This window comes from Lissotriton helveticus, chromosome 12 (genome assembly GCF_964261635.1).
Source record: "Lissotriton helveticus chromosome 12, aLisHel1.1, whole genome shotgun sequence".
NCBI lineage: Eukaryota > Metazoa > Chordata > Amphibia > Caudata > Salamandridae > Lissotriton > Lissotriton helveticus.
Window position 1 is genome coordinate 783,583,969 of NC_136073.1, and position 12,558 is coordinate 783,596,526.

The following is a 12,558-nucleotide window of genomic DNA, read 5'->3' on the forward strand; positions in this document are numbered from 1 at the left end:
GTTATGGGTGAGTGTAGACTTTTGCAGGATCTCTTCCAGGGCCAGACAAACCAGTGTAGAAAAGAATTCAGTTTCCCTGAACCTGCTGGTTATCTATATTTCCAGCTCCGACACTGGGCCCTCCAGCCCTCTAACGCAGAAGCCACCACCTGCCCCCTTACCCTCTTTGAACAACTTGTCCGCAATTTTGAAGGCATTCAATAATTGGTCTCTAAGACATATGATGTCCTGCAACAGTCGCACCTCCTCCCTGTCATTCTTAAAGATTGAAATGTGCTCCAGGCAAGAAATCACATGGACGCATAGAAGCGTCTCCCAGCACAAAGCATCCTATAAGGTCACACTTCTTCGCCACATGACCAGTGCGGCAACACTGCTCATAGCCTGAGCCTGGCCGCCCCCCTCAGCAGCATAGTGGTTCACACAACTCTGGCGCACCATTACATTGGAGCAGATGACACACAAACTGTCCCTCACTGATAAGAGGTGTCCAGAGGCGTAGGAATCTCTTATTGAATATATGTCCCGCTTAGAATGTTTGTGCTTCCAGAATCCCAGACTGCGTGCACTTCTCCTGTTTGATACATCGGGGTAATGAAAAGCCTTCCTCCCTGCCCCCTTAGGGGTCTGCTGGCACACGCTCTCGCAGCAAGCAATGCTTTCCCCTTTTTATTTCTTACACTTTCACGGACATGAGACACTGACTGGGGACACTATAATCTTCTTCTTCCACCTTTTCCTTCACCCTATTTTTTTTTGTATATTCAGTAGTCTCCCTCTTCAAATAGACACACATCATCAAAAGACTGCAGAGCAAGGGCCCCTCCTTAGGCTCTCCTAAGCTTCTTAATAAGACTACACATGTATATCTTAAACCCTCTCCCTTCCAGGAGTCTTGGACTATTGTATTGTAATACTTGTATTTGATCTTAAGTGTACTGCTACCGCTATGTAACTATCTAATGAAGTACTTTATTTATTTTTTTCTAACTGCAATCATACTGTAATGTTTTTGAAAATTCAATAAACTATACCCGAGTAAAAACTGTTGGTGAGACTAGGCTCTGCTCACATTCTATGTATCTTCCTCAATGTGATAGCATGCAGTATGCTCCGCCGCAACACTTTCACTACCATTCTTTTTAACATCAGTAATCTTTTGGATATTATTTGCCTGTCTACCTGTATTATGTCATGCAGCACGTAAAATATCCAGTTATGTCTAATAAAACCAGCACTATCAAAACCTGACCCATATCATCGAAGTTATGTGTACCTTTGTTTTAATGTTTAGTTGCTAGTAAAGTAAGCTGCCGACTTAACTTTATATACTATAAACTGCTTACCGATCGCAAATGTTAGTACTGAAAGTGCTGTTTAAGGTTTAGACTTAATATATTTCGTCCCTCCAGTCTTGTGACTTTTTCGTAGTATATCGACTGGCAGGCTGTTATAACTAACCCACTATCTAAGTGCAGAGTTTCTTGTCAGCAGTTGGTAATTGAATGTGATAGTTTACTACGGTAGTCTGATTCAGTTGACTAAATGTAATTTCTTCTTTTAGGGTTTCCAGTTCCTGAGATGGCAGCCCCTTCTGCTTCCAAAGTAGTGCTAAAAAGCACCACCAAGATGTCACTCAACGAGCGGTGAGGAAGCCAAAAGCAACTTCAGCTCATAAATACCAAATTCACATTTGCATTCTTGGTGTCTGAACAACTATGCCCTGCATTAATCTAACTAAATGCAAGCAGATGGCATATCCCTGTCCGTCACAGCAGGCGTGGGACACAGGAGCATTAAAGGGGCATTTATATGGATGGATGTTATCAGTAACCTTTAATACGGTATTTGAAAAATTAATGTGGTGGGATGTGTCTTGAAAGGAAAGCCTCACACCCTCCTTTTTTTTTTTTTTTTCTTCCACATGTTTTATATTGATAGATTTACAGCTGCAGCCTGGGTAGCATGTTACCCTGTGCTGTTTAGGGCTTCCTGCTCTGTCCAAGGCTGACACACTCTTGTGTGGTCTCGTCTGTAAGAGGCATGATGTAGAGCCCAAACCAGCCCGAAGGCCCTTTAACTCAGTTCTGGGGCTTTGTAAGAGGCAAATGCTTTGCTTTCTTGTATCCTCCTCATTTCCATTGCTTATACCCATCCCTTTTGTATTCTCTGCCAATCTGATTTACCCCACCCAATCAAGTGTTTCCTTTCTATGATTTCCTTATGTTTTTGCTTGTGTTAATATAATTTTGGTTGACTAATAATTTGTCATGAATGTGCATATTGTATTGAATGCTTGCTGAGTGGTGACTCACTTCATTGTAGGTTATCGTTGGCCAGTGTTGGTAGTTCAGAGAGTCATGGGGTTTGCATCTATTAGTAGTATCCAAATATGATTTTCATACATCTTTTAGGAATTGAACTCCATACTCCTGGCAAGGTATGTCGCATGGAATGGCGACTCGCTCTGTTTAAAGGTTTTGACTTTGTTTCTAAATTGGCAACCTGAAAACGTACTTTAAACGTTTTGTACTTTGACATATTTTTGAGGTTTTCATATATAATGCATTATTTTTCCCTGGTGGCTGCAATACTCAGTAGTTTATTAATCCTTTCATTTTATGGGGGCATTCCGATGAGTTGTTGAATCCTCATTTGACATTCATTGTGCCCAATCCCTGATGTTTAGTATAGGAGAGAGGAACACAACAACTGGGGATGTTCATATATGGCAGAGAAGCCAGAATCGGAACATTGTTGAAGAATTGGGTACTGATCATAATTCTCTTAAATGCTGCTGCAGTAAAAGTCTTGCTGCAGACGCTTTCCAAAAAGGCTGTTTTTGCACAAGGACTACCAGAACATACTACATTTCCAGTTATTGTTAGACTGGCAAACCCCAGGAAACATCTGTAATCACCAATTCTAAATTATGAGTTTTACCACGCCGTTTTCTTGTGAGGAGTTGGGAAGTTTTTGAAATTCAGTTTGTCTTAGTTGTCTTGCTGTGTGTAACCTTTTAACCCCCTTTCTGCTCTGCCATATCTGCTTGTTCGTCTTCATTTTACCTAAAATAGCCTGGCAAAGGTACTTTATTTCTCTCTCTCACCCTCAAATTGCTTTGTTGCATATAACGTCATTCCAAAGGTTTCTCTTCCTGCACATTGGTGGTAGCCGAAGCGTGCGTACGCTCGTCTGGCATGATCGAAGTGTACCACGGTGTTTTACATAAATGACATGGCATGTGGCACTTCAGTCTCGAGCCATTCAATGCCATTGAATGTGTTTAATGCAGCTTGATTTAAATCCACATTTTGTTCGACCTTGAAGCTTTACTAATATGCTGAAGAACAAACAGCCGATGCCGGTGAATATTCGTGCTACCATGCAGCAGCAGCAGATAGCCAGTGCCAGAAACAGAAGACTGGCCCAGCAGATGGAGAACAGGCCTTCTGTGCAGGCTGCTCTCAAACTGAAACAGGTGAGTGAGAGTGTGTCTGAGTGGAAATGGCAGCAGATGATTGGCTTTCCTCAGTGAGGCAAAGTTGTAGGGAGAGCAGTAAAAGAACAAGCACACTGCCGGGAGTGGATCCAACAACTTGCGTGCCATCTAGTATAAGCAAAACTATCCCACATAGGCCACACAATTCAGCAGAAGTACACAGTATGGAGGAGGTGGTAGTTAATCAGCTGCACCTGTGTTCAGACAACTTAATTCACATGTATGTATTTTTATTCCACTGAAAACATTTTCATACATCTATTGATGCTGTTATTGAAATGCAGATATTCCAAAGGTTTCTTTGGAATATCTGCATTTCAATAACCGCGTCCATGGTCTTTCCAAATTATCCCAGCTAGAGTTGGTACATGAGTTGGTCTTATGAAATTAATGGGTTATAATCCTATTTGACAGCGTTGACCCCTCTATCTAATTCCACATTTTATTAATGGATCATGATTGAATTTTTTTTCTGATCCCTGTATATTTGAACCCAAGGATTAAATCATGTGGCAAGTGGGAAATGTTTACCACTTTTGTCTTCAGTTTGAGTTTACACCCATATAAATTAAGTTTTGAACTGGAGCAGTAATTACCTTCCTTTTTTTTTTTTTTGTTAATCCAATGTTTTTCTTCCGGTAGAGTTTAAAGCAGCGGCTGGGTAAAAGTAACATTCAGGCACGATTAGGACGGCCAGTAGGAGCTCTTCCACGTGGAGTAATTGGAGGAAGAGGGGCCGTTCTAGGACCTCGTGGCTTGGCCAGGGGAGGTGTGCGTGGCGTTCGAGGAGTGCGAGGACTGCCCAGAGGAGGAATGGCGCTCAGAGGTCAGTGACATCTGGTTACTTAATCTGATTTTTAACCTTTACTCGTAGGTTCAACAAATATTGATCCATGATGGTTTTCAGTGCCTTTCAGTGTTTTATTTGGCTGGTCGACTGATTACCTCCACTCCCGATATTGTTGGTGTGCTACATTGTCAGTCACAGAAGAATTTGGTGTAAAATATGTAATGGTGTCAGTCTTTCTATTCATGAAGTTCTTTTTAAAGGAAACACCTCAATGTATCTGACCTAGCCTGGGCCAAAAAGTTTGCTTTGCTTTTATATTATCTTCATTGTAGGAAGCTGTCTTTTTATGTTGTGTACCAAAAAGAGGTACGCTATGTAGAAAGTCCAGACGACCCATATTGGCTTGCAGGGTTTACATGTATAATCTCAAATGCTCTCTTGTGGTAGTGTGGGCGCACAGTTTAGGCTTATCAGAGGGTTGTGTTAAAGCATTTGTTGATTAAACAGTCAAAAAATTAAACCCACACAAAAAGAAATGTGGGAGTAATTTAGAAAAAAAACACGTATTTTTTTAACACCAAGAGCTTAAATCTTGTGTAAGTACTTTTTGAGAGAGTGATTTACAAGAAGAAGGAAATGCACTGTATTTGCAGAGTATGTGTTCATGTAATTCTATGGAGAAAAACATATTGCAAACAGTCACTTGCCAGTGACTTATAGAACTGTGCGTCTGGACTTAAGGTAAGTAGGGGCCAAGGTCCAGGGCAACACCAACAGGTCACCGCAGTATGCTCTGGGTGCAGGGGTCCTTTAGGTGTTGGTAATCCTGTTGAAGTCAATGGGGAAGGGTACCTGTAAAAAGAAGCTGCAAGTGGAAACTGGGGTACCAGTCCGGTTGAATCCAAAGTGAAGCACAGTTCTTTAGGGTCTCTGGAGCTGGGATGCACTGCCTGTCAAACTGGTCTCTGGCTCTTGTGCAATGGTCCGGTGGGTTGTGGCGGTCGGAGGTGCCCGTTCCGGTGACGTTTCAGAAGGAGGCTGCAAGCGGGGACTGGGCGACCATACAAGGCAGCTACATCCACCCTAACCCCTGAGATTAAGGTAGATTCAGGGTGCTCTTTGACCTGGTCAGGGCACACTAAGGATTCCACCTGGGAACTCACCACCTCAGCCGTAAATGGGGATGCACTAGAGGGAGCTTTTTTGAGGCAGCATGTGTCCCCAGTTTGGTGTCCATTGGCTTTGCAATTGAAACACCTAGACTTTTTGGGATCCCAGTTCTTACCCTGGTACCTACTCTTGGACTGTGAAGTGTCTCTGGGCCCACCTTCCTGATGGGCCTTTAGAAGGCTCTTTATCTTTTTCCTTAGATTGACCCACGTCTTTCCTGGGAGGCGGGGGGCGGGCGGGTGGTGTGGATTAGCAGCACCTTTCTTTTGGTCACCCTCTCCATAAGACTTATTGGGCACCCTTGTCTTGACCCAGTGGTCAGCCTTCTTCTCTCAACTCCTGAGGAGAGACTAAACCCAGGTCCACCAAGTATTGATGCAATTTTTCAGAACTACAGTTACTTAACGAATGCTCTTTTAAAATTAAATTATAAAGCAGATCATAGTTTTGCACTGTACTCCCTTTTTACCAACCACCTAGTGTTATGACTGGAAAAACTATCAGCCCAGGACTGACTCAAGGTTTTGTGAGCCTCTCTGAATGTAATTCTATACTATGTGGTAAGCTCTCAATCAGGGTATCCTCCATGAGGTCTGTAGGATTAGCTTCATTCAGTTTCCGGAGTCTATCTATCACTCACTTTATGGAGAACAACTCCCAAAGTAGAGAGCCCCAGTATCTCTGGCGTAACCTCATATTACATGCCCTCTCAAAGACAGTAAACCATTTGGTGATGTCATCACTTTCAACCTATTTAGGGGATAATCCCTTTGGGGATTTTGGGATCAAAAGTTTCTTCTTTCTCCCAATTTATTTTACTGCCACCACTCATGGGTTCTAAAACCAACTAAGCGCTTTCCCTTTCTTTGGCCAGGATTTTCACGTCGAGGGCTGCTCTTTTGGCTAATCTCACAAGCACAAAGTCCTCTTTCTCCAGCTCTTCATGCTGTCCTGAGTGGACTGACCTACCCCCAGTAGGGGCAGATACTACAGGTACAGTTCAAAGATAGATGTGCATGATTTCCTCACCATCTTTTCTAGTTAGGTTGGAGGCCCACCCCTCGCCGGAGTAGTGTCTCCAGGCTCATTTTCACCGACTACCTCCTCATTTAGAGGGCTGCCAGAGTCCTCTGTAAGATGAGTGGCATCAAACTCTGCAAGAAGCTCCTGGACCTTTTTATTTTATCGGGTTTGAGCCTGTTTCGTGTTATCGTTTTTACAGAGGATCCTAAACTGGCAGCTTTTAAGTTGCAGATAAGCGGCCAGGCCGAGATCCTGAACAAAATCCCCTTAACACAAGGCCCTAACAGTTAAATTTGGAACATTTGGAAAGAACCAAAAATGGACAAAAATTCTAAAATAACTTTTTTCTAAAGTCAACTGTAGGTTTCTTCGTGGAATCGCCAATTGGCAAAAGTGAGATCAGCAAATGCAAAAGTCTTGTACCCCACCACTGATCCACCAATGTAGGAAGCTGGCTTTTTATGTGGTGTACCAAAAAGACACTATGTAGAAAGTCCTGACGACCTCCTTGGCTTACAGGGTTTATATTAATAATCCCATGCGCGCTCTTTTGTGGTAGTGTGGGTTAGCAGTTTAGGCTCATCAGAGGTTAGTGTTAATGCATTTGATGAACACAGAGTGTCAATAAATGAAATGCACACTCGAAGAAATTAGAGACCAATTTTGAAAAAAACACTTTTTAAAATATTATTTTTTTATCGCAAGAACTTCAATCTTGGGTAAGTACTTTTTGAGATAGTGACTTTACAAGAAATAGAACAATTTACTGTTTTTACAGAGTAACATGGTAATGTAATCCTTATGAGAAAATCCTACTGCATAGGCCACTTGTCAATGACTTACAGGACAGTTCTTCTGTCCTTAAAGTACGTAGGGTGTCAAGGTCCAACAGAGCACCTCAGTTGGCTCTGGGGCGCCCGGGTGCTCTTAGGTTTTGGGAGCCCCGTTGAAGACAGTGGAGACCGGTACCCATAAAAAGAAGCTGCAAGTGGGGCCTGGAGGACAAGTTCGGTTGAACCTGGGGGGCACGGGTTGGGGGAGTGCTCGGTTCTTTAAGGTCTCTGGAGCCGGGCTGCACCGTCTGTCGGACTGAACTTGGGCTGCTGGGCTCGTGTGCAGTGGTCTTTGGTCCGGCAGGTCGCAACAGTCAGAGGCATTCGGTTTCCTAGAGCTTGCAGAAAGACACTTCAGGTAGAGACTGGGAAACCAGTCCGGTGAAACTCGCAGCCCAGCACAATCTTGGGGGGGGGGGGGGGGGGGGGTGTCTCAGGGGGCGGGGGGGGGTGTCTCAGGGTGCCGGGCTACTCTGGGCTGGCTTCTGTGGTGCTGACGTCCTTCGGCGTTTGGTCAGTCACTGTAGGGTTGGTGTCCTGATTGGGCAACCGCCAAGTCTTTTCTGTTGCAAGGGATCCAGTACCCAGGATATTGGTGCTGGAGAGCTTCTGGAGGATATAGCCTCTCGTTACTCCCTGGGGAGACTGGGCTGACCTCAGGGAGCACTGAACACCTCCTCCTAAGTAGTTGATGAATAGGTGAGTCCGGTGGTCAGTAGTTTGGTAAACCAGAGCTTACCGTTCGTGCCTGTAGGATGTAGGGGAGTAGTACCTATACTCCAATGAAGTGCTGGCAGCTCTCAGAGTTTTGGAGGGTGCACAGCTGCAGGTCGTCTTCTCGCAATTGTCGGGGCATCAGGCAGACTGGGTTTGGCACCAAGTCTGGTCCACTTTTCTTGTTCTCTGGCTGTTCTTGGTCCTGATTTTTTGGGAGTTAGTCGAATCTGAGTTACTTGTATCATGGGGCCACCTAAATACTGAATTTAGTGGCGTTAAGGGGAGTAGCCAATGGTGTACTTACCCTTGGGGTCACTACATGACCACTTCCTGTGGGTAGTAGGCATAACCATGTCCCAGAGTTCCTAATTCCACCAAAATCAAGATGGCGGAATCCTTCTTTCGTGGGTCACATCAGGCAGCCCACGTTGGGGACAGTGACTGGCCTGGTAGTGCACAGCGCCTCCCTGCATATCTAATTTCCCGCTTGTCCTGGTGCCAAGTGGGTATTGGGACAGGGGGTGGCATCTCCCAGGTCTGGGGGAAGCAAGATTGCATATCAAGGGTGGCAGGGCCTTTAAAGTCCCTGGCCCTGATATTGTCTTGTAATTGTATTTATATAGCGCTTACTACCCCATGCGAGGTATCAAATATTTTTTGGGGTGAGTAGCACGCTACTCTGGAACCCATAAATGATTAGTGGTTAATTAGTATATGAAAGTAATTTGAGCGTGGGATATGTTAGTCAGTTATTCGGATTCAGAAGGATATGCTAAATCACTAGCCATCCTGCAGGAGGTGTGAACACCTTTCTCAGGAGCAGGCATTGTTTCTGGCATTGTTTCTGGCCTCATATTGTGGGCTCTTGCCTGCAGGGGGCCAGAAATCGGTCTGTGGTGGCAGTCTGCGCTACACCAGTCATCCAGCACGCTAGAGGCCAGTAAGTTTTCAGGGGGCACCTCTGAGGTGCCCACCTTCATGAATCAACTACTGGCATCAGTATGGATTTATTAAGGCAAGGTGTTTGATACAAAACACCCTAGGTTTCATTGAAGCCATCATGTAGCTGGGAAACTCGTAATGACCAGTGTCCAGTACATATACTTAAGTTGGCTTCCCTGTTCACTTGGATGGACTAGTAATTGAACTAGACAGCACGGTGGCATATCTGCTCATGCAGATATGCTTACACATATAATATAATGCACCCTGCCCTAAGGGCGATAAGGCCTGCTGTAGGGGTGACTTACATATAACATATTGCATGCAGTGACTGTTGGCATGGGAACTCTGGGTGTGTGCCATGTCGTGTTTTCACTTTGCACCATTTCACGCAGCCTGCAATGACAGTCAGCATAAGTTTGGAGGTGGGTTCCTTAGGGTGGCACAATACATGCTGCAGCCCTTGGGACCTTCTTTAGTACCTATGCCATAGGTACCATTAACTAAATGATACCTCTTTTAACATTGGTAGCTAAAGGCCTAACAATACTAAATGGTGACAGCTGGCTACTGTAGTGGGTAGAGGTTTCTTTATCCCCCCTCCTGGCTCTGCCTGTGTAAACTTTTACAGTAGGTTATAAATGGCCGTGATTGTATCTGTTGCGCTTATGAGTACTTGGGCACATGTTGGTGTTCCCTTTGGGGGTTGGTTGTCAGCAAGGTTTAACATAGGTTTTGGGTATCCAGTGTTACTGTCTCACATTATTCCTACATGGTGGCCCAGTGATGCTCTCCTGACTCTATCCATGTCCCCGCATAAATAATTGAAAATCCCAGCACATGTTTATTTGTATTTTTTAAGTTTTGTATAGCGCTAGCTGGACCCGTGGGTATCAGAGCGCTTCACATACATATTGTGGAAAACAGAAGGGCCTTACGTTACCAAGGAGGCTGACCGTAAGTAAGCGAACCCCGGATAAAGAATACAGCATGGACAGTAAATAACTGTGCAACGGAGGGGGAGAGAACAAAAAGAAAAACAAGGTGATTAGCATAGTCCGTTCATCAACAATCCTTGAATGGGAGTCAACTCGGAGTATTGAGGTCTAGGTTAGTTGACGTTGTTCAGGCAAGTATTTGTAAAGGAGATGGAGTTTGAGGTCTCTTTTGAAAAAGGAGAAGGAGGGGTTGCATCTGAGGTCTCCCGGGAGAGCGTTCCATATCCTTGGAGCGTTGCCAGAAAACAATCGGAATTTGCTGGTTTTCTTTTTCATTTTTGGCGGAATGAGAAGGAGTGAGTTGGAGCTTCTTAGTGTTCTGGCTTGACCTGCTCTAACCAGTTTGTTGTTCAGGTAGTTGGGGCCGGAGAGTGGAGGGTTTTGTGTGTGATGCAGGCCAGCTTGTCTTAGTGTTCTGGCTTGACCTGCTCTAACCAGTTTGTTGTTCAGGTAGTTGGGGCCGGAGAGTGGAGGGTTTTGTGTGTGATGCAGGCCAGCTTGTAAATGCATCTCCCTTCCATGGGAAGCCATTTCAGGGAGTTGAGAGCTGGAGTGATGTGTTCAAATCTTTTTACTCTAGATAAAAGTTGAGCGGCCATGTTCAGCACTGCCCTTAGAGGGGCTAGGTGAGCTTTAGGGGTCCCTGTAAGGATGGCGTTCCCGTAGTCTATTTTAGAGAGAACCAGGGATTGAACTACTGTCTTGAGGTCATCATGGGGAAGAAAAGGTTTCAATTTCTTGAGGTGTTTGAGAGAGAAAAGAGCACTTTTTGCAGAGTTTTTGATGTGGGCCTCCATTGATAGGTTCTTGTCAACGGTGATGCTAGCGACTTAACTGAGTTGGATAGAACGAGGGGGCAGTTTAGAGCAACCAGATTCTTGAGCCACTTTTGGCTAGGACGATGGTTGTTTTTTGGAGAGAATAGCATCAGTTCCGTTTTATCTGGGTTAAGCTTTAAGTGATTGAAGTTGAACCAAGTTTGGATCTCCGTTAGAGTGGTATTGAAGAGTTGGATGTCCTCGGGGGACTTGATTTTGAAATAGATTTGGGTGTCCTCTGCGTAAAGGTGGTAACTCACTCCAGCTTTTTTCAAGATGATTGTGAGGGGCTCCTTGAAGAGGGACGGGGAGAGGATCGAGCCTTGTGGTACCCCAAGTGTGACTTTTGTTGGCTTCGAGACACGAGTTGATTTTAATTTGTTAAGAGCGATCCTTGAGGAAAGAGGTGAACCATTTTAGTACAGTGCCATTTATGCCGGAGCTCTTCGACAAGGTCTCAAGAAGAGCTGGATGATTAACTGTGTCGAATACCACAGATAGATCAATAAGGATGAGTAGGCAGGCATCACCATCACTTTGGGAATGTCGTCCGAGGCGTTGAGTGGCTGTTTCAGTGCTACAGTCTTTCCGGAATCCCGATTGAAAGGTGTCGAGGAGGTTGAACTCCTCAATGTGTTTGAGTTGGTGGAGAACACATGACTCCAATGTTTTTGCAAGGAATGGGAGGTTTGAGATGCGTCTGAGGTTGTTCAGATCATTAGGGTCGACCCCTGGTTTCTTGAGAGTGGGTGTGATTTGTCCTAGTTGAAGTGAGTCTGGGACACAGCCTGAGGTGAGAGAGGCGCTGATGTTTTTTGTCCAGAAAGGGGCGATGGTGTGGTTGCGTTCTTTTATGATTGTGGAAGGGAGGGGGTCCATGGTGTGGGAGGAAAGTTTTAGATTAGAAATTATCTTGAAACCTCGATTTCCGCCATTAGCTGAAAGTCGGACCAGTGCGCATTGTTTTTTAGCTGGAGGCCGGTCTGATTGTCCTTATACAGAGCTCTTTCTGCGTGGTCAAGGGAAGTAGAAGGGGGCAGGTTATGAGGGAAGGGGTGTTTGCGGTTTGTATGAAGGATTGGTCAATTTTAGAGACTTTATTAGTGAAGAAGGTGGCAATTTCTTCACATCGCTCATTTGTGGCTTCGATATCTTGAGAGGGGGTGCTGTTAATTTGGCTTTTGACAATGCTGAAAAGTTCTCTCGTTCTGTTTTTTTGCCAGATCTAGTTGGCTGTGGAAAAAGGACGCCTGTTGGCTGAAAATGTGTTTTTTATATGCCTGCCGAGCAGATCTAAGTTGTTAGGTCAAGGGGTTAAGCCTCCATGCCCTTTTCCGATTGTCTTGAGTTGGCGCCATTAATCGGTTAGCTCCACGTTAAACCAGGGTTTCGATTTGTTTTGCCTCTGTTGTTTGAGTGGAACTATTTGGTCTAAAACCTCAGTAATTTTTAGGTCTCGCCCTGCGACACATCGCGAAGCGAAGTCGCTGCGAGACCTATAGCCGTCCGCTTGCTTACAACGAGGCAAGAGAGACGAGATGTGCACGCGCCGCCTGCCGTAATCGGATCAGGTCGCGCGCGGGTTCACCATCTCCTGTCTCCTTTAGCCTCCAACAAACACCGGCACGCACACACACACACACACACACACACGAGCGCACCTATACGCACGCACACACCGAGGCGCGCACACACATACAGAGACGCACACTACACCACACCTCCGCGCACACACGAGCGCATACACGCACACATACAGAGCGAC

At 45.1% G+C, this 12,558-nt stretch overlaps 1 protein-coding gene across 7 annotated transcripts in view; it reads left to right on the forward strand.

The window, feature by feature from the left end:
* The window catches only part of CHTOP (chromatin target of PRMT1), a 235,431-nt gene that overhangs the window by 108,512 nt on the left and 114,361 nt on the right, over positions 1-12,558 (forward strand). For all 7 annotated transcript variants that reach the window (XM_078670481.1, XM_078670483.1, XM_078670479.1 and 4 more), the window contains 3 exons: positions 1,565-1,646; positions 3,331-3,481; positions 4,145-4,328. In XM_078670481.1, coding sequence (XP_078526607.1) covers positions 1,582-1,646; positions 3,331-3,481; positions 4,145-4,328 — 400 coding nt within the window. In that variant the 5' untranslated portion in view covers positions 1,565-1,581. The remainder of the gene's footprint in view (positions 1-1,564; positions 1,647-3,330; positions 3,482-4,144; positions 4,329-12,558) is intronic.